The 20,896-nt window shown below is 22.1% G+C and overlaps 5 protein-coding genes across 9 annotated transcripts; 2 read left to right on the top strand and 3 right to left on the bottom strand.

Annotated features, from left to right (window-relative positions):
- Nucleotides 1-184: 184 nt before the first annotated feature.
- Nucleotides 185-9,280, bottom strand: Tspan6 (tetraspanin 6). 2 transcript variants are annotated; one of them, NM_001011592.1, is given in 5 exon segments: nucleotides 185-1,015; nucleotides 1,209-1,406; nucleotides 1,521-1,697; nucleotides 1,784-1,972; nucleotides 9,101-9,280. In NM_001011592.1, coding segments are annotated over 5 exon segments (699 nt in total). In that variant the 5' UTR covers nucleotides 9,161-9,280; the 3' UTR covers nucleotides 185-940.
- Nucleotides 9,281-9,995: 715 nt separating this feature from the next.
- LOC725690 (tetraspanin-3) lies at nucleotides 9,996-12,434 on the bottom strand. The gene is made up of 5 exons (XM_001121507.5): nucleotides 12,176-12,434; nucleotides 11,023-11,211; nucleotides 10,658-10,846; nucleotides 10,384-10,599; nucleotides 9,996-10,314 (listed from the first exon to the last, which is right to left on the bottom strand). Exons 1-5 carry the CDS (start codon nucleotides 12,233-12,235, stop codon nucleotides 10,141-10,143), a joined length of 828 nt encoding a protein of 275 aa, XP_001121507.2. The 5' UTR covers nucleotides 12,236-12,434; the 3' UTR covers nucleotides 9,996-10,140.
- Nucleotides 12,435-12,792: 358 nt separating this feature from the next.
- On the top strand, nucleotides 12,793-13,575 carry LOC100578473 (protein FAM177A1). The gene is made up of 3 exons (XM_026444318.1): nucleotides 12,793-13,011; nucleotides 13,085-13,207; nucleotides 13,302-13,575. The coding sequence occupies exons 1-3, from the start codon at nucleotides 12,937-12,939 to the stop codon at nucleotides 13,551-13,553; spliced, it is 450 nt and encodes a 149-aa protein (XP_026300103.1). The 5' UTR covers nucleotides 12,793-12,936; the 3' UTR covers nucleotides 13,554-13,575.
- An 824-nt stretch (nucleotides 13,576-14,399) lies between these two features.
- On the bottom strand, nucleotides 14,400-18,555 carry LOC412326. Of its 4 annotated transcripts, none has more exons than XM_395787.7 (11): nucleotides 18,198-18,555; nucleotides 17,917-18,011; nucleotides 17,661-17,815; nucleotides 17,426-17,556; nucleotides 17,218-17,353; nucleotides 16,763-17,141; nucleotides 16,157-16,692; nucleotides 15,712-16,084; nucleotides 15,321-15,640; nucleotides 14,968-15,202; nucleotides 14,400-14,879 (listed from the first exon to the last, which is right to left on the bottom strand). In XM_395787.7, exons 1-11 carry the CDS (start codon nucleotides 18,274-18,276, stop codon nucleotides 14,517-14,519), a joined length of 2,802 nt encoding a protein of 933 aa, XP_395787.4. In that variant the 5' UTR covers nucleotides 18,277-18,555; the 3' UTR covers nucleotides 14,400-14,516. The 4 variants fall into 4 exon arrangements, with proteins under 4 accessions (XP_395787.4, XP_006562338.1, XP_016771097.1 ...); XM_006562275.3 differs by having other exon boundaries at nucleotides 16,763-17,130; nucleotides 18,198-18,209; XM_016915608.2 differs by lacking the exons at nucleotides 17,661-17,815; nucleotides 17,917-18,011; nucleotides 18,198-18,555 and having other exon boundaries at nucleotides 17,218-17,349.
- Nucleotides 18,556-18,754: 199 nt separating this feature from the next.
- Nucleotides 18,755-20,574, top strand: LOC552170 (ubiquitin-like protein 7). Its single transcript, XM_624549.6, has 4 exons — nucleotides 18,755-19,043; nucleotides 19,283-19,488; nucleotides 19,565-19,701; nucleotides 19,793-20,574. Exons 1-4 carry the CDS (start codon nucleotides 18,899-18,901, stop codon nucleotides 20,346-20,348), a joined length of 1,044 nt encoding a protein of 347 aa, XP_624552.1. The 5' UTR covers nucleotides 18,755-18,898; the 3' UTR covers nucleotides 20,349-20,574.
- The last annotated feature ends 322 nt before the right edge of the window (nucleotides 20,575-20,896 follow it).

The raw sequence follows: 20,896 nt of genomic DNA, 5'->3' as shown, positions 1-20,896 counted from the left end.
AATATTTTATTGAATAATAAAGATAATTTCATTATATCGACGTTTTATTTGCATATAAAACTGCTATAATAATGAAATTACTATGAATAAAAATTGATTAAATTTAAAAAAAAATTAAATTTTTTTCAAAAAAAAAAATTTTAGGGAAATGGAAAATTATATATTAATAATTAAATCTTAAATATATAGATAAAATAAATTTTATTACAAGAAAAATATATAATTTGACATTATCTTTTGAAAATCGTGAATACAGTATAATGAATGTGTGCTGTACAAATAAAAATATAAATTGTATTTTATAAAAGCAGATGTAAGCAAAATGTGTAATACTTATCAAAATATTGTTATAAAAATACTTTTCTATGATATTCGCAAAACTACATATAATGCATTGTAATTAAATTTATTAAAATACTCTATAATTTTTAATTTGACAAATTATAAATTATACTTTAAAAAATTTAATATTTATTAATTATTTTTACTAATTATGTGGACAAAAATAATTATAATACGTAATGAGTACAAAAATTATTTAACAAAAAATTTATCAAGTCTTTAAGAATTTTTTTGCACCGATTATTATTATTAATGAAAATTATTATTATTATTATTATTATTATTATTATAATTTTATTTCTTAATATAAAAAAATATAATCAATTTAATGAAAATGTACCAAAATTAAAAATATATTAAATAATGTATTTATACATTTGATATCACATATCAACATATAAATTTAAATGGAACTATGCTCAAAATAAAATAAAAGATATTCTTTTTTTCTTTCATTTATAAAACTATTTAAATTTATTTCAATACAAAATAATAGTATTTTCTATCACTGTCTTTAAATAAAATTATTAATGGTAGTGTTATCAATTATTACGTTTTTTTCAATATATACTTCTTTTAATAATTATCTGTTGAACTTTCATACTCTATAACCCCTACGTTCAGCGTTTTTTATAGAATTTGCCAGGCAAAGTGCGAAAATGATGCCAATCAACTGGAACAATATAATTATTCATTTTATAATTATTCGTTTGTTTTGTAATAATAGATACAAAAAAATAATAGCGTAAATATATACTTAATTGAACTTATTTATAATTAAGATGATATATACATTGATAATTGTTTAAAATACGTAGGATTTAATCGTTGTAAAATTTACAAAATAATATATAAAATAAACTCACCTCAACAATGGCAATAGCAATAGCGACACTACCAAACACAGTTCCGGCAAGTTTGACCGTATCTTTTAATGCCTCTACACAACCATTCGTGTATGAATTACTTATAGAGCAAGTATTATTTTCAGGAGAATTACAACAACTTGCAGGAATAGGCTTGTCATTATAATCACTTAAAGAGTGGACACCACAGCATTGCAACTGCCAAAAATTATTTCTCATTTAATTATTTTATTTAACAATAAATTTCTAAAAATTTCATCTCTTTTTCGTTTTAATATAAATTATGAAATAATAATAAATAACAGTACTCACATTTTTCTGAATAAAATCAATAAAATCTTTACTCTCCGAATTCAAAAAGTAACCATTAAATATCTCCTGATATTTCTCTGATATATTGCGGAAATTATCATCATTTTTGACAACTATAAAGGCATAAACGGCAACTGCTATTTGCACGAGCAAAATAAACAGAAGAAACGATGCGAACTGAAAATAAGTAAAGAAATTAAACTTCATAATTAAATAATAAGTGAAAATTAAAAAAATTATTATATATAATAATATATGCTTACGGTAATTGTCATGCAATGACTTTCTCGGATAGCACCGCAGCATCCGAAAAATGATATTACAAAGATTATACTGCCAAGAACGATCAATGTTATCGATGGAAATGCAAGACCGGTTTCGATTTGCTTACTTACTCCTAATATTTGTAGATGTATCAAAACACCGAGAGTTAGAATACCTAACCCGCATACCTGCAATATATAACAATTATAACAAAGATGAGTAATAATTCAATGAGAATTAATTTAATAAATATAAATTTTGTAAAAATATTTCATAAAAGATTATTTATTAATATTTAATAATATTTTTCAATCATTTAATAATGATTTTTAATCGGATTGTATATAAATATCTGATTGAAAGCTATGACAGTAACTTATTACATCACATTGCACAATATCAACCGGTTGACATTGAGGGTACTATAGATGGTACACCGCTTTTACAATCGTCCGTAGATGAATTTAGGTCATGTTCCATGTGTAAACCAAGTGTTAGTTCAACGGACTTTTAATAAAGAATGTTAAATCCTCAGAAATATCATAATTTTTAATTCAACGATATTTCTTATTTTCATCATGAATTTGAAGGGAAAAAGAAATATTGCATATATAAATTTACATATATAAATATAAATTTGAATTATCTATTCCGTATATTCCGTATTTCATATTTCATATAAATTTATCAAAATCAATGATAATTTAAATTAAATAGAAAAAAGAAGTATAAATTGTAAAAATATATTTTTTTTCCTTAATTTTTAACAGTTAGAAAACGATGTTATCTACGATATAATATTTTCTCGTTAAATGACTCATTGATAACAACAAAATCAATAATGCTGCTATCTCTTCTAATAATACTTTTGATACTTTTGACAAATAATATATCTGTTATAACACAATTTTACGTGTCAATATTCTTAAAAATATATTGAAATTTGAAATTTCGATTGATATAGATATCTTTTTAATAATAGAACAATGATTGACAACTTTCATATAATTTTATCAAAATCGTGTTTATAAAAAAATCTTTAACATTAAATTAAAATGATTGATTAATAAAATGATTAATAAACTAATCTATAATCCCAGCAATACGATCGATTTACCGATTGTATTAATTTTCTAGAAAATTTTACTACCAATCATAAAAACATAACAATAGCAGAATCACTACGATCGATTGTAAGAAGCAAATAATTGTAAATTTTAAGTAATCGGTGATAAGATACTACTCAGAAAAACAAATCAACATTTAATTAAAGATAGAAAAAATTAAGCGATAAAACGATACGAAAAGAAGAAACTGATTTAAATTTCATTTAGATTAGATGCAATTATTATCGAGAATGGCACACTCTATATCAGATAAACAATTTTTTAAAATATTAAAATTAAAAAGATATTTATATTTTGAAGATGTTTAATTATAAAATTGAAGTTATTTAAAATCATATATCTTATATAATTTCAATTTTATATATCATGTAAAAAATTATAAAAAATTAATAAATTAATTCTCTGTTTTAATTAAACGAATAAAAAATTATATGTACATATAAAATATAAAATTTCTTTTGCAATTTCAATTTGATATTAAAAATAAAAACGATATATAATGATTTATGAGAGCAAATAGATCAATGGAAACTATTCGCTTAAGTAAAGCCAATTGCAGACCAATACTGTATCCTTGACACTTTATAAGACAACATTTTCTTCGTGCATTGCATACATTTGAAACTATTGTAATCGATGATGAGAGCCAACCATGTGCAAATGTCTGTCACACGAATTTTAATCCACAATGTGAATTTATCATTTAAAATCGCTTTCAATTCTTTGACTATAGTTCCTTCGCGAATTAAATTGGTATTATATGGACTAGTTTTCAAGTTATAGTTTTCTCGTAATAAGATTTTAAATATAGACATTTTGAAAAATTCCGATTGAAATCCAATGGAGAACTTTGTACTTATTTAAATATATGATTAATATAGAAAATAGAAAACCTCATAAAAATTCATACTTGCCTGATTTTTAAATATCATTTCTTATAAACAAATTCTAAAGCGCAACGAAATAAAATCATATACATTATTCAAAAATTAATATGTTATCGTTTTTCTTTATTACTTTCGATGATGAAACATCTATATATTTAAAAATTAATCACGATTGCCGACAATCCAATAAATATTTATAAATATTTTACAACTTTCAAATTTACAATTATGATAATTCTTAATCAAACTTTTAAAGTAATGCGAAATTTATTAGATTTATTTTTAGATTAAATTTTCAAGAAGAAAATAGAATTTATATTGATATTAAGAGATGAACAGAAACACAAATTAATTTACGAACTTCAAGTAATTTATCTAATAAATAAATTTATGCTTTCTTTAATCTATCGTCAATTTAAAATATATATGAACGTGAAACATTTTTTAGAATTATATCTAATGATTTATCCAACAATTCTTCAGAATTGATAATAATATAATCGTATACCAAGAATATATATACATATGTTTGATAATCTAAACTGAATGACATCATTCCTATTCAACATTGTACATACATATGTCTCATTTGAAATAACGTAAGTATATTTGGCAATGAAAATAAATTCAAATTTCAAACCCATTGACTTCTGAATTGAACGTTCTTTTAAATGTGAATTAATTTCACGAATCAATGAATGAGTAATTCTATTTTTTATTATAAATATTCAAATTTCTTTCTAAAAATAATGTAAATACTAAAAATAATATAAGAATTTTTTAAACAAAAATCATAAATATTATCACTAGCATCTATTTCTAGCTAAATATATATATATATATATATATATATATATATATTTTGAAATTTTCAAATACATTAAGAAAATGTGGTAACAAAAAATAGATTCCAAGAAAAATATTTATCTAAGTATTTTCTTATCTTTAAAAATATTATTTGTAATTTAATAATGAACTTGAAATAAAAATATTAAATAAATATTAAATGAGTATTATTTTAAGATATTTTATATGTTGACAGATATCAAAACGGAAAAATTAAATGTTTACATAGATATTATTGGATTTATCAATATCTATAGATTTTTAGATAAAAAATTCTTCTAACATCAGTTAATAGTTCGTTTGTAAGTACATAAATCAATTAGTATACTTGCAGTCAAAACTACATGTATTAATAGTTTCGGTGATCGTTTATTGGTACGTAATTACCGTTAATTAATGTTGTAAGCATAATCTCGTTAAATCGACTAATCATTTTCTGACCTTTAATGGATTTGATAACAAACATACGGAATATAAGTTGTAGTAAGAAAAGGAAGAAGAAATTGATTTCGATTTCTATTATTCTCAAATGAGCTCTTTCTCAATGAGAATTTCGTTTCAATTTTTAATAGAGTACAAATAGGAACCCGTTTCGAAAAAGGTAACAAAATCTGTTAACAAGTTTGAAAAACATCGAAGCCTTGAAAGGTATTTCATTGCATCACAAAAGAATGTCACTGGTAAAAAAGCTTTTTTTTTTTTTGTCTTCTTTTCTTTGCTTGAGAAGTCTCGCGCATGCAGCTACGCTTGTTGAATCTGCGCATAAAATAACCGAAACGCAGATGACTCAACCGTTCAAGTTTCCATAGAAACTTGAATTCTGATATATTACAAAAATTCGAGATAAAACATAAAATAAAAATATAATGTAATCATTTAATGAAATGTCTTGAAAATATCAAAAAGTAAACATTTATACATCATGTCCATTATTGAATTAATATTTTTTTTTTTTCTTAAAAAAAATCATATAAGTTCCTTCTTTTAATAATATAATATTCTTTTCATTTGTCTTTATAAATAATTATTTAAAAATTTAATGTGAAACGAAAAAAAGCAATCAATTTTTCTTCTTTAAAATTTAAAATTCAAATTAAAAAATTTCTATTTAAACATTCAAATTTGAAGATTAAAAAAGAATCGATATTTAACTAATGCTTTTGACTATAAATACTTTTAATAATAAATATTTTAATATCAAGAAAAGCAATGTTTAAAATTTATTAAAACATAATTCTTAATCGAGAAATGAATTTAAAAATATTACACTGCATTTTTTATTTAAATTTCTTACATATAATCTTCATATGTATATATATTAGTTCTAGGTTCTAATTATAATTTTCCACATCAAAATTTTTTCGTATTTTATATAATATTATTATGTATTACATAATATTAAATTTAATTCTATATTATTCAATGCTGTGTCATATACAACTGTGAATTATTCTTTTGTAATGGTTTAAAATAGAAAAGGAAACAATTATGTGATTATATACGTGATATAACTATTCGTATGAAAATTATTCAATTATGTAAAAAATCTGATAAAAAAACATTATTGTATATAATAATTATGAGTTAAAATAAACAAAATTTGATCCTAAATAAATAAATTCAATTATATGTTAAAAATATGGTTCTTATTAAATAATTTTCTTGTATATGATAGACGCCAAAAGATTTAAACAATTTTTAATTCTTAAACAATAATATCATATGAATTGCAATTCAATTTCACATGCGAATACCACATAGCATTAAATTCAGTAATAATAAGAATTTAATTTATATAGTAGTATATTTTAAAATTCAAGAGATCATATGAATTCCTAATGACATGATTCGCAAAGCAGAAAACTCAATACGATTTTCTTAGTTAGATATATCAATGGACATAACAAAATGGTGTACGTAAAAGATTTCATTTTATAAGAATTATTATAAAATTATATTTTATTTAAGGTTTGTTTATGACTTATGACTATTTTTTATTACTTTTAATTAATAATTTAGCTTTTAATTTATGATCATTGTGAATATTACCTAACATTATGAAATATCAACATTTATTTTATGATATAAAAAAACATATATATTGGCTTTACAATAATGTAAAGAATATTTACATGTAACTATTTAAATGGTATGTTACGAGCGTAAAATTTCAAGGATATCTTAACTCAACTAAACCTTGAGTAAAACAAGCAATTTAGAGCAAAATTACATTCAGTTCCCTCTGACCCTGGAGAAATGACGCAGTTTCGTTGTAAAGCATATAAACTATTTCGGACCAATATGCTAGTTAGGTAAGTTGAAATTGGAATATGTTTTTTCATTTTTATAATGCTACAGCCCATTTCTTATTTCATTTTCGATCAATTTTACAAATAAAATATTAGTCAATAATTAATTTATTATCAATAAATTCTTTGAAAAATATCTTAAATATTTATTTTTTCTATGAATTATTTATTTTTCTAATATTAAGCTTAAAAAAGAAAATTATCTATGACCTAAAAAACTTAATAGATAAAACAATATCCTAATTAAATTCTATTTATATAAACAACTTATTATTTTATTTTCAAATAAAAAAATCAATCAATCACTTACCACAAAGATAGAATTAAAAATAAAAAGCAAATATTTGATACACTCTGAAATACAATTCATTTTGATTTATTCAATGCTTAATGTTGATTCAATTATGGAGAATAAAACACGATACAATTAAAAAAGAGGAGAAACGATCGTTGCATGATCGAGTGACACATAAAAACCTAAGATCTAATCAAGATGAACGTGGAGCAATCACTAAAAACATGATGGTAGTGTGCCTACCGAAATACACGAAAAACATCTCATTCTATCTCTATTCCTTCTTTATTCATCTCACACTCATTCTCTGGCAATGGCTCATGCTTACGTCATTTATGAGGGAATGCAATTTCTTAACATAAGTATTATTAATATAAAAGAAAAAAAGAAAAAGAAAATATATTTTCAAAAAATCAATCATAATATAAATCATATAACATAAGATCGTGAAATCATGAGGAAACTAAGGATTCAATATAATTTTACAAAGATATATATAGAGTATCTTCATTGATAATTTATTTTTTCAAAAAAAAATATTTTCTAAATTATTAATAATACTATTATATAAATTACATATATTGTGTAATTTTTCTTTTTGAAATTTCATATTATTATTACTATTGATTTCAAATATATTATACTAGTGATACTAGTGATTTAAAAATTATTATAATTTTATGAATATTAAATTATAAAAAAAAATTAATAAAATTCATTTATAGATATATATGTTCTACATGAAAATCTAAATTTAAATGTACGTTTTATAGATTTCAATATATTATAGCCCTAGTATAAATAAAAATAAATAAAATTCACTATATCAATTATTTAATAATTGAAAAAAATTTATATTTGCTCCATGTTTTACGTTATGATTTTCTATTCTATTCTATATTATTATATAAAATAAATATTTTTTAGATTTTTTGTAAATTTTACATCAATACTATATTGAATTTATAATAATTTGTCATGTTTACAATTAATAAAATTATTATTAAAATTACTTGTAGTTATAAAACAATTAATAATTAAATATTTATATAAATATATTTTTTAAAACTAATTTAACAATTAGAATTCAAAAGTGTTAACGTTTTTCAACCGTAATGAGTTATTCTTATCGCATGACTCACAATTTACCACTTACATTGGCGTATGTTTAAACAAACCTATGCGAAACTATTGATTCACTCCTCATTTTTATTCTTTTATTTCAAGTATATTTCATTGTAATTAATATTACAAATATATTAAATTTTGTAGATGATTGGCGATATTGACAACGAAGGCATTGCAGGAATTTATTGCAATATCTTATATTTCGATAATGAATATATTTACACGACAATCATATCTAATTGATAAGATTATGAATTCAAAGAAAAAAAAATAATTATGAAAATTATTATCTTTTCAAAAGAAATGTTGAAGTTTTTTTTAAATAAAAATAGAATATTAAAATCAAAATGATTACATAAATTCATATAAAATTTATGAAAAATCTGACATTGATTATTATTCATTACTTTTAACTGTTAACAATTAAAAATATATAAATAAAATTTATCATTTAAAAGTTTTTTAAAAAAAAGTCATCTAAAATAATTGATTTTGTAATGATATCAAATATAACATAAAAATTATTTATAAATAATGAAAAACAAGCTAAGTTTATCTTTAATAAATTGTTAATTTCATAATGAATTTAATTTCATATGAATTTTAATAACAGAAAAATTTATTATTTAATATTAAATGATTATATATAAAATTACAAAACATAAATTATCAGCCTTAAATAAATAAATAAATAAAAATATAATAAATAATTATTAATACTAACCGCGAAGACGAAATTAAATATGAAGAGTAAATATTTTATCATTCCCATTCCGCAACTCATCTTCGTTATTATTTCTTTCCACTAACTTCTATTTCGAAAAATAAATCCGAATAAATATCAAAAGTTCAAAGGAAAATATTCAACAGGTTAGGTTAGAAGTGACACGAACAACACTGCAACACCGACGTCTCACGTTCAACTGATACTACAGTTGAAACGAGTTCCAGTCATGAAGCGCAATAACGCCGCACCCGTCTTTATCTAGAAAGATTAAATGTTACATAAACTTCACAGTTTCAAAATAGTATTAATAAAATAAAATATGAAATATATTAAATTTTTCATTGAAAAATTCAACGAAAGTTTGTATTTAATGTTACATTTTAATATCGCTTCAATTGATCAACATCCGGTATAAGAAATTTTCCATGGCAATATTTTCCGTACTTACTATGATCGACTTGTTATATGTTATACATTGTAGGTATAAGATTCCTGCATAAATATTGAATTTAATTATAATTATCATATAAATATTTATTTTAATTGTAGGAAAATCTTACAAATTTGTATATAATAATAATTATATTACTTATGTTAATATATACAATAAATATTAAGTTAGACAAACGTCACTTATATCCTTATAATATAAATTTGCTAATAAAAGATTTGTTTTCTCATATTAGAAGTTAATAATATTTAGTAAAATTTAATTTAATATAATTCTTTATTATTTATATTTAATTTTGAAATGTTTTTCATTTAAGAAAATTATATTTTATATATTTTTTAAAATGACACAATTTTTTTGATATTGGTCATATTTTATTATTATTATTATTATCAATAATATTATTAATATTTATGTAATATTGAAAAATTAATGCATATTCTATATAATCAAAACTTTGAAATGAATAAATACCATTATAAAATACTACGATTAAATTAAATTAAAGATGTATAATGCGATACAGATATGAACGATAAAGAAAACATACATATATATATTTTTTAAATATAATGAAAGTAGATTATTAAGTAATCAATATTTTAGAATATTTTGATTGTTGATTTAAAATATTGTCATTTGTTCCCAAATCTTTGGATGCTTGCGCAAATGATTGGGCAAGAGTTATCAATTTCTTTCTTCTTTTCATCCTTTCTCGACATGTTCTTTCGTAACATAACATACACGTCATGAAACATATCTAAAAATAGCTATCATTAAATTTTTAATTTTATTTATAGTTAGATAATTAATTAGTAAATATTATTACCTGTAATAATACTGTAAACAACGCAAGCAAGAAAATATGAAGAAGAATTGATCTAATACGATTTATTATAACATATTGACAACCGCGTGCATACATTGTAATACATATTCCTTTACTATTGGTAGTGTTTGTAAGTGACGATGTAACGCAGCAAGACCAAGGAACTGCATCTTTACTGAGATAATCAGTTGGACCATTTATTCCACAACAATGCAACTAAAGAAAAGCAAACGATTTTAAAAACGATTTTACATAATAAATTAATTTAATATACCTCTGAATGAATTTGATCCCAAAGAGCTGAATTTATATTACCCAAATCTGTATGATTTTCTGATACAGCCAGTTCGAACACATGTTTATGATGTGCAATTGCTAATAAATCTACTTGTTCATGTCTGATAAGAGCCCAAATTCCAGCACTCATATTGATAATTATAACAATCATTAGAGCCATAGAAAACTAAATGAAAAACTACATGTTTCTTTACCAAAAATGGATAAGGAAGAAATTAAATCAAAAAATATAATCGATATAATGATTAGAAATACAGAATATATCCTAAAGATTACTTATATGCTATTACAAAAATAATAATGCAATTGATTATTTAATAATTTAAATAAATAATTTCTTACAATTATAACTTGACCTCTATTCGTAAAATCTACGAATTTCCAAATGCACCAAGCTATTAGACACGTTATCAAACCCATCACGAGAAGCATTATTGCTGGACCACATATATTACCAGGGGTGAGGAATGAATATTCAAATAATTGCGAAATAAGATAGCTAGCACAAACACTTTCTATAATACTACATACCTATAGAAAGGAAAGTTTATATTATTTATAATACAATGTATTCTCAATTTATAATATATATGTATTTTACACGCTTAATATATATGATGATTGATTATATTTTGTTGCTCATAATAAGATTTTGAAATATAGAATAATAAAAAATTTCAAATTGTGTAATAACATTTCAAAAATGTAATAATTTCACATAATTATAAATTTTCATGTTAATATTAGTTATTTTTTCGTATTTATCGTTTACTTTTTATTCGAGAATATTTTCAATAAATTATATTTTGATTACTTAATAAGAACTAACTATTTAATCATAAAATTATTTTATATCATAATATTATTTTAAAAAAGTGATAATTTTAATTAAATTTAATAAAAAATAGAATTTTTTGAATAAATCAACTATAATAGTAAGTATATATATAAGTATATATATACATAATTATATGATTTCGCATAAAAACTTTTAATATTTATAATATTTAAAGTTATATTTAAAGTATAATATTTATTAATATTAAATTTATATATAATTTATATAATTATAAATTCTAATATTTATAATATTTATTTTCGTTATTTATTTTATATTAATAACAAAATAAATATTATATTGATTATAGTTACATTAGTTTTAGATGATAAAAAATTTATAGAATTTGATAGAAAAAAATAATAATAAACTATAATTCAAAGGTCATACTATTATAATATATAAAAAAAACAGACGATGCGCTTTTACTCAATTGGCAAATATCCAATTCTGCAACAAATCAACTATCCGACTAAATTTTTAATAATAGAATACTAAAGAAAAAAATATAAGTTTTCATTTATATTTGAGGATTTAAATAAAACAATTTTTTTTTATATATTATAATATTTAATATTTAATATTATAATATTTTTTGATATTCATCGCTTATAAACAATAGTATTACTCTAATTCAAGATATAAATATGCACTTACACCAATAACAATGGCACCACCACTAAGAAAATAATATAAACAAGCAAGTGTTTGTGCCATCACGAATTTATTTAAAAAATACTTCAACAATATGAACAATATAAATTAAGAAAAAGAAGAAAATATCACCAAATATTGAGCAACTGTCGCCACGGCGACCAGATGTACCTCAAACTTGAATCATCATTCTTTATAGTACTAAACTAGAAACATAATTAATTTTGTGTTGTTGTTTTTATCGACATATTTTATATATTATTGTTTTATCTATCTATCTATCTATATATATATATACATTTAATTATTCATGTTTTCTATTAATTAAAATCAAAAATGCGGTTGTCATGAACAAAATATAGTATAGATGTAACATCGTATAATTTTAATGTTAATTTTTTACATTCATTACAATTTAAACTGAAAATTGTAAAAATTACATTTAAGCTAATCAACAAATATAATAAAATTAATAAATAAAATATTATAAAATACTATAAAAATATTATAAAAATAACAGATAAAGAATATAATAAAATTTTGAATTTGTTGTATATACATATATATTTAAAAATGATATGAAATTCTACAGAATAGATTTCATATCTATATTATATTTTGTTTATGCATATGATTCATGTAAGAAACAAGGTTACCCATTATTGTTTAGTTTAGAATGTAAATAATATTGATTAAAAATCTTTTTTAATATAAGACTTTAATTTAATTTAAAACGTTTATTATAAGTAGTTAAATCATTTATTATGGATTCAGAGGAAAATAAATTTTGTGATTTATCTGAAATTATTTTAAATGAAAACACTAACAGTACTACACAAGTACGTAATATTAAAAAAGTATAAATGCAATTCAATAAAATTTTATTTTTATTGAAATATAAATTAATTTTAGTTTCATAAGACACTAAAACAGCCAAAGCGTGTATTACATTTTTCGGATGGTGATTTAGAAGAATATTCTGAAGATGAAACAGATTCAAAAAGTGTAAATAAAATACTGAACCACATAGATCCAGTTAGGTTTTTATTTATAATTATTATTAAATTGATTCTTTAATTTTCCTATTCCATAACTTCCATTAAATAAATTCAATGAAATTTTTTTCTAGAAAACTCTAAATTGGTTACCTTGGGCATGGTATCAAACTACTTCAATTGGTAATAAATTATTAGATGGATGTGATTACATGGGTGAATGGTTAGCTAATTTTTTTGGTATCACAGCACCTAAATATCAATTTGAAATCAATGAATTTTATAGACTTCAAGCTCTTGAAAATGAGATGTTACATAAACAAGATTTAGAAATGGGTGGATGGAATGAAAACAATAAAAATAATCTTGTGAATAATATACAATAAATTTATAATTTATGTTTTATAATATTCTTTCATTAAATTATTAATTTTATATTAATAAAGTATATTTATATATTCCATATGTTAAAAATATCTAAGTTATAGGATTAACTATTATAATAATTATATTTATTTATTCTAATATTATACATAAAAAATGTCATTTTTAAAAATACCTATAGTATTTTTATTTTTTTACATATATATTTAATATAGTATAAAAAATTTTTAATACAGAATGTATTATATTGGAGTAACACAAATTAATATTACAAACATTTAAATATAAAAATGTTATTTTTCTTTTTTTTAGAAAACTTACAATAATATAAATAACAATATATTGTAGCTTTTCATTTTATTTGAAATTGCATATGAATTAATTTTTTTATTTAATAATAATGTTGTTATAAATTGTGTATATAAAAAATTTATATACAACAATTTTTTTGTTCTAGAAATATTTAATATTAAAATACTTTTATATATAAGTTTGTAATATCAATTTCTAATTCAGAAATCTTATATAATTATATTATATAATGTTCTTATACAAACTATATGTAATGACTTTAAATCATATATAACTATTAATATAATTATTTAATAAAATTATAATTTTTGTAGCTATCACTTCATATTTATAAATTGGTTTGAATAATACTTTATATAAATCTCTTATTCGATCTTGAGAATGTTTCCTTATGATATAAAATTATTTTTATTCAAAAATTAAAAATTGTTATATGAACTATTGTATTAAAAAAAGAATTCAAATTGTAAAAATAAATGGAATGATACCATTTTATACTCTTAGAAGTGTTCTTATAAAGAAACATTCATTTTTTGTTTTTAACATAGCATATACATAGTTACTTATCTGCAGTCTTGTATAGCAGAAAATTAATATTTAATTTTATATGCTTATATGTAGTCTTTTATTTTATGCTTTCAAAGCTCAAAAAATTATGTTTCTGGCACAAACCTATGTAAAGCACTAGTTAAGACTAGTAAAGAGCTTTGAAGGCCCTGAGGTAAATGCCTTTGCAACCACGAACCTTTATATTGTTCTATATGAGCCAACATTTTATTTGCTACATCTGTTCTAAATGTAGGTGGTAGATTACATATTCCTAAATTAATCACTGCAAGACCCATATTACTATTAGGATTAACACCAACACCAATCAATGTTCTGCCAATTTTGCATGCTGTCAACATTAAATCAGCGGTTAATTGAAGTTCTTGTATTTCCATCGACGCAAATTTTGACGATAGATTTCCTTCATATAATGAATGTGAAATACGTTTAACTTGTTTTGTTACTTTCTGTTAAATAAAAGTATTTGTTTATTATATATTCCTTAATATAGTATTTATAATTTTTGTATGGTTATATATATTTATATATACTTACTGCAAATAAATCAGCTGAAAGATATTCTAAATTTACATTATCTGGATCTGTTAATAATCTATATAATGTTGATCCTCGATTATCAGGAATTTGTTGTAAATCTTTTGTTCCTTGATTTTTACTTAAGGTAAGTACTAAAGTATCTAATCGTCCTAATTCTAATATTGCATTACCAATTTTATATTCAGAATCTTGAAAAACATGAATATCTAATAATTTTGTGATACATTTTTGTCTGTAAAATAAAATTATATTTATTAAAATTTATATAAATATATTTATGTTGTATATAAAATTATTATCTATTATTATCTATTATATTAGTTATAAATTATTATTAATTTATTTATTACCTTGATATTTCAGATATTTCATAATTATCATCAATTCCTATATCTATTTCACTAACTGGGTTCCATGCTAATCCTGCTGCTATTAAATATCCAATCCATGCAAAAGGATGAGGTGTAAGATGATGACTTCCAGACCAATGAGCTACAACTATACCTACTGAATCTTGTTCAAGAGAAGTTTTTATTGCATTTTTTGTATTTGCATATGTTGATGCTGGACATCCTGCTAAACTGTTATAACTTGCTGTTCCAGAACTGGGTAATACATTACCACCTGCTATTCTAAATGCTTCTGTCCATTCAGAAAAATCATAATCAGCCTATAATATAAAATCTTATTATAATAACTTTGATTTCATTATAATTTCATAAATTATATAATTTTGTTTACCTGAAATCCATATTCAACAAGAATAATATTGCTAGGTATATTATGAAATTCTGCTTTAGAATGTAATCCATTAGAACAAAGCAATAAAGTTGTATTTGGATTTAAATTTAAAATATGCCAAAGTTCTTGAAGACAAGAATATGATTTAAATACTTCTGACATATCTGTTTCTATAGTTTCATTAATTGACAAATTCAAATCGAAATTTTCGGCTTGAACAAGTAAATTAGCCAATCTAGGTCCAACATGAACATAAGTTAAACTGGGAAATACTGCTAATAATTCTTGAAATATAGGCCACATTTGTGATAAATGATGCTGTCCTACATTAGAATCAACATCCAAAGTTGGAACTAAATCTAAATGTCGATCTCTGAAATAATAATTATTTTAGAAAATATTAAATATATATGAAAAAAATAATTTTATAGAATTATATGCAAACCTGCAATAACGATCAAGAGTAACCATTTCTGATTTTGAATAACATAATTGCCAATCGCAATTTGGTGTAAGTCTTGAATATAAATGCAAATAAGATATTTTAAAGGACGACCATAAATCGATCATATGAAGCAAATATTCTAATGTAGGTATACGTCCTCTAGGTGAAATATCTAACAATATACCACGATGCATAAATCTTGGTTCATCTTTTATAAAAACAGGTTCAATTTCACATGCTTCTGATTTATTATGATTTTTACTTAATCGCAAAATTTGTACAAAAGTACAAACTGCATAATGTAATCCAGCTAAACTTCCAGCACCAACTTTAATAGTATTTTGTGAAATATGTAATTGATATCCTTCAGATGTATTAAATAATTTTTTATTTACTATACATTCAATTCGATTATCATTAAGTAATTTACCAGAACTAGGATGTACTTCACCAATTTTAACATCATAGCCTAATTCTAATAAATGAGTTCTGCTAATTTCCCAAACATCTAATATTCTATGTATGGATTCACTACCCTATAACATAATTTATTAAATATAAAAATGAAATAACATATTATGTTATAGTTATATATCAAAATGATACCTGTATTATAGATATAAAAAGCTCTTTTCCAGCAATAAAAGGTGTAGAAAAATTTTTTAATTCAACAATGGTTTTTGGTTGTGGCCAAAGTAAACTATAAAGTCTACCTTTTTCTGTAGTCTTAATTGGACTTTCTTTGCCTGATTCACGCAATGGTACATCATAAACTGGATCTAATGATTTATTAGATTCTATTGAAAGTTGACTCATGTTACTTGAAATACTTTTTTGACAAAAGTTTCCTTCTGTAAATGTTGTAGTTGGACTATGCATTGTTTCACTCTCGTTCGATATAAAGTTTGATAGAAATCTTTGAAGAAAACAGTGTAAAGATTGTTTTCCTCTAGAAAGATCATATGGAGTTTTTCCTGCAAAAGTTCTACAACAATTTTTGAGAATATATCAAATGTACATTATTAACTAATTTATATATTATTTATATATAATTTATATACCCTTTAATCGCTCGTATAAGAGGATTTGCACCAGCTTGTAATAATTCTTGACAAATAGTAACATCACCACGATTTACAGCATCATGTAATGGTGTAGCACCACAGCCATTAACAGCATTTACATCTGCACCCCTATCTATAGATAAAAGGTTAAATTATAAAGTAATTATAATTAAATTTTTCAAAAGAAATAATTTTAAAATAGTACCAATTAAACATGTAACAATATCTTTATTTCCATAACAAGCTGCCCAATGCAAAGGTGTGTTTTTACTACCATGGGAATCCCATGAATTTACATTTAATCCAGCATCTAATAATTGCAATACTCTGTCTAACCTTTAAATAATTATGTAAAATATTTATTATTAAAATTAAAATTATTTCAATATAAATTTTATTTTATTATTATATATTAATATATTAATTATTAATATTCATACTCAGATGCAGCAGTTGCTCTTAACAATTCTTCAATGTAAGTACGACGTATTATATCACTTGATGCAACATCTACAGCATTATGTCCATTAGTATTTTGAATAGCTGGATTAGCACCACAACTTAACAATGTTCTTACTATATCTGGTTGATTTGCCTACATTTTTTTATATAAATAAATTAGAAAAAGCTTTTATTTTCCTTGAATTTTTATTTTATTTTCTACAATATACATGTCTATAATATTTGTCTCATTACCTTTGAAGCATATGAAAGGAAAGTACCTTCTTCTAAAAGTGGTTGATTTAGAATTTTTTCTTTTGTTATACCTTCAGTTGTATTACCATTTTCACCTATATGAAAGAAATTTTCAAATTTGTATAAGATATACTTTAAAGACATATATGAATTATAACTTATTTCAGGACATATTTTAATTTATTTTTTTTTAATTCTATTTTATATATAAATATTTTTTGTATAACATTATGTGATAATGATATAAAATTTAAATATAATGAAAAATTTGTGACACGTACATGCATCCAAAAGAGATCTAATTATATCTGTACGTCCATGTTCAATAGCTGTACGAATATTTTCGCAAATGTCTTGCATCTCTGCTTGTTCTTATGTCATATCAAAGTTGTATATTGCACAACATTATATACAAATTATTTCAATGTCAGCTATGTAAATCTATTGCAAACATTTCACTGAACTTTCCCGTCATTTTGCTGATATAGCGTTAGATTGAATATCGCAAAGATATCGATACACCGACTAAATGAATATCGAGTCATCGAAATTATTTATCGATTTAATAAACTTTAAAAATGTTATTTCCATGACCTATATTTTTATTGAAATAATAAAAATTTCAAATAAGAAACAATTATAGCCTGATACATATTTAAAACTTAATAAATAATTATCTATAATTAATAACTGATTTTCTAACTTATAATAATTTAAAACTACAAAATATTCTATTTTATCTTATATTCTATTCTAAAGTTCATTCATAATAATAAAATATTAGAACTAATATTACAAAAGTAATTTTAAATTTAATTATTTAAAAATTTTTACAAAATGATTAAGTGATAATATTAAAATATTACTAATGAAACGATACAAGAAACACGATAAACGCTTCATGATGATTTTGTAAAATCGAAGAGTGTATCGATTTAAAAGTGTATCGTGTTGTGTTTTCAAGTAATATTTCGTGACAATAATGAGTTCAGAATTAATTTTAGGTGTACGTTTAGATCTTCAAACATTAACTACAATTAAATTAAGTGATATTAATTTTAAGACAAAAGTAGCAGAACTAAAATATGAAACAGCTGGAAGGGTTAACCTATCAAAAGAATTATTTGGTAAGATATATTTCTTTGTTTTCTTTTTTTTATATTTTTTTGTTCTTTTTTTCCTTAAATCAATTTTCTTAAATCAATGTTTTAATTTTCTTTAATAGAAAAATAATATATAATATCCTATTGATATACATTGATCATACAAACATATGTAATTGTTTTTATTAGTAATTATTAAGTTATAACTATAAATATGTATAATAAAAGTATCTTAATATGTTTCATTTTGCTTTTTTTTGTAGAATTGATTTATTGTGGATGTGTTCTTGAAGATGATATGACTTTAGAATCTTATGGTTTAAAAAATGGTGCAATGATACATGTTTTAAGAAAAAGAGAACCAGAACTACCATCATTTCCTAAATATATATCAGAGGATGGTATTTTACAACTTGTATCTGCATTTAAGTCCTTCAAAGAAAATCCTGGACTTCGAAGTGCTTTAAGTGTATATTGATTTTACTATATATTTATATAATTTATAATATCTAAAATTTATTACAGAAATCACTTATTAATTTTAGCGTATAGGGAAAAAACCAGAAGTTATGGATAATATTATTTCATCTTCTCCTGGATTACATGAAGATACTGTAGCAATTGCTATTTTGCAAGATCCTGATTTAATGTCATATTTTACAGATGTAGATACTGTTCGAAGGTAAGCTTTTATATATTTTTTAATTTTTTAATAGAATTAAAATATCTAATTATTTAGAATTATAATATATATATATTAATTTTTTTATTAGATTTGCAGAGGCACATCCTGTTTTAGTAGAAGCTGCCCAAAATATAGCTGCAGCTGTTCATGCTGAAGCACATAACAACATAACTTTTGGCATCAATTCTTCATTGTCTAATTCAGAATCTGCTGCTTTTTCTTATAGTTTAGATAATTTAAGTGGCGATGAAGAAATGGCAGGGGATTCTTCTCAGTCTTCAGATTCTACACAACCATCAAATTTATCTTCTAATCCAACAAATTCTGCTGTTACCGTTGCACAACTTGCAGCAGCAGTTTCTAGAGCAAGAGCTGGAAGTTTTCCCCTTTCTGATTCTTCTTCTTCTACTTCAGCTAGTAGCGCGAATTCTCGAATAATAACAGCAGAAATGTTTACACAAGCTATGCAACAAGTTCATTCACCGTTAGTTTTACCAAGACCGTCAAATTTACGACGAATGTTAGCGCAAATGCATGAATTAGGATTGCAAAATGATAGAGTGAATCGTCGAGCATTACGTCTCACAAATCACGATTTAAGAGCAGCAATTGAACTTGTGCTCAGTGGTTTAATCAATAATTAAGTTTATTAAATTAGAATCTACAATACATTTATTTGAATACTATATACAAAAATTGTATAATTCTTATTTTTACGCATTAAATTAAAAAGTACTTTATAAAATTTAAAAGATGAACAATTTTTTAAACGAAAAATTTTAATTACTGTTTTGATTTTAAAAATATTTTTGAATGCATAAAATTAATAAAATAATATCAGATTAGATATATAAAACAAAATTTTTGTGTTTTAAGAAATAAAAAAAAAAAACAATATAATTTCTCTGTTTATATACTTTTGATAATATTAATAATTATATTTTATATAATTTTATTAATGTATATATAAAACTGGTAAATATAAAGAAATAATAAAACTAAGTAATTAAAAATTTAATTGCATATTTCTTTAAAAAAATATCCTTTATCATATAATTCACATATTAAATTAACTTAATTTTAATCAGATTTTTTTACTATAAAAATTTAATTATAATTTAAAATTGCGTATATTTATATAATATTTTGATATATTATAAAACAATTTATTTTTATTTGTACATTTTTTAAG

Source organism: Apis mellifera, linkage group LG12, assembly GCF_003254395.2.
Source record: "Apis mellifera strain DH4 linkage group LG12, Amel_HAv3.1, whole genome shotgun sequence".
Classification (NCBI taxonomy): Eukaryota; Metazoa; Arthropoda; class Insecta; order Hymenoptera; family Apidae; genus Apis; species Apis mellifera.
The sequence above is the reverse complement of the archived record's forward strand: the minus strand, read 5'-3'. Positions and strand labels throughout refer to the sequence as shown.

Coding starts and splice junctions, on each gene's coding strand:
- LOC552170 (XM_624549.6), top strand. CDS start 18,899: ATGAGTTCAGAATTAATTTTAGGTGTACGTTTAGATCTTCAAACATTA. Junction 19,044..19,282: donor CCTATCAAAAGAATTATTTG/GTAAGATATATT, acceptor TTTTTTTTGTAG/AATTGATTTATTGTGGATGT. Junction 19,489..19,564: donor GACTTCGAAGTGCTTTAAGT/GTATATTGATTT, acceptor TATTAATTTTAG/CGTATAGGGAAAAAACCAGA.
- LOC412326 (XM_395787.7), bottom strand. CDS start 18,276: ATGCAAGACATTTGCGAAAATATTCGTACAGCTATTGAACATGGACGT. Junction 17,816..17,916: donor TCCTTTCATATGCTTCAAAG/GTAATGAGACAA, acceptor AAAAAAATGTAG/GCAAATCAACCAGATATAGT. Junction 14,880..14,967: donor TTTCAGCTGATTTATTTGCA/GTAAGTATATAT, acceptor TTTATTTAACAG/AAAGTAACAAAACAAGTTAA.
- LOC725690 (XM_001121507.5), bottom strand. CDS start 12,235: ATGGCACAAACACTTGCTTGTTTATATTATTTTCTTAGTGGTGGTGCC. Junction 10,847..11,022: donor ATAGAGGTCAAGTTATAATT/GTAAGAAATTAT, acceptor TTTTTCATTTAG/TTTTCTATGGCTCTAATGAT. Junction 10,600..10,657: donor GGGATCAAATTCATTCAGAG/GTATATTAAATT, acceptor GCTTTTCTTTAG/TTGCATTGTTGTGGAATAAA.
- Tspan6 (XM_006562203.3), bottom strand. CDS start 7,323: ATGAATTGTATTTCAGAGTGTATCAAATATTTGCTTTTTATTTTTAAT. Junction 1,698..1,783: donor GTCATTGCATGACAATTACC/GTAAGCATATAT, acceptor ACTTATTTTCAG/TTCGCATCGTTTCTTCTGTT. Junction 1,016..1,208: donor TTGCTATTGCCATTGTTGAG/GTGAGTTTATTT, acceptor ATATTGTTCCAG/TTGATTGGCATCATTTTCGC.
- LOC100578473 (XM_026444318.1), top strand. CDS start 12,937: ATGGATTCAGAGGAAAATAAATTTTGTGATTTATCTGAAATTATTTTA. Junction 13,012..13,084: donor ACACTAACAGTACTACACAA/GTACGTAATATT, acceptor AATTAATTTTAG/TTTCATAAGACACTAAAACA. Junction 13,208..13,301: donor TACTGAACCACATAGATCCA/GTTAGGTTTTTA, acceptor ATTTTTTTCTAG/AAAACTCTAAATTGGTTACC.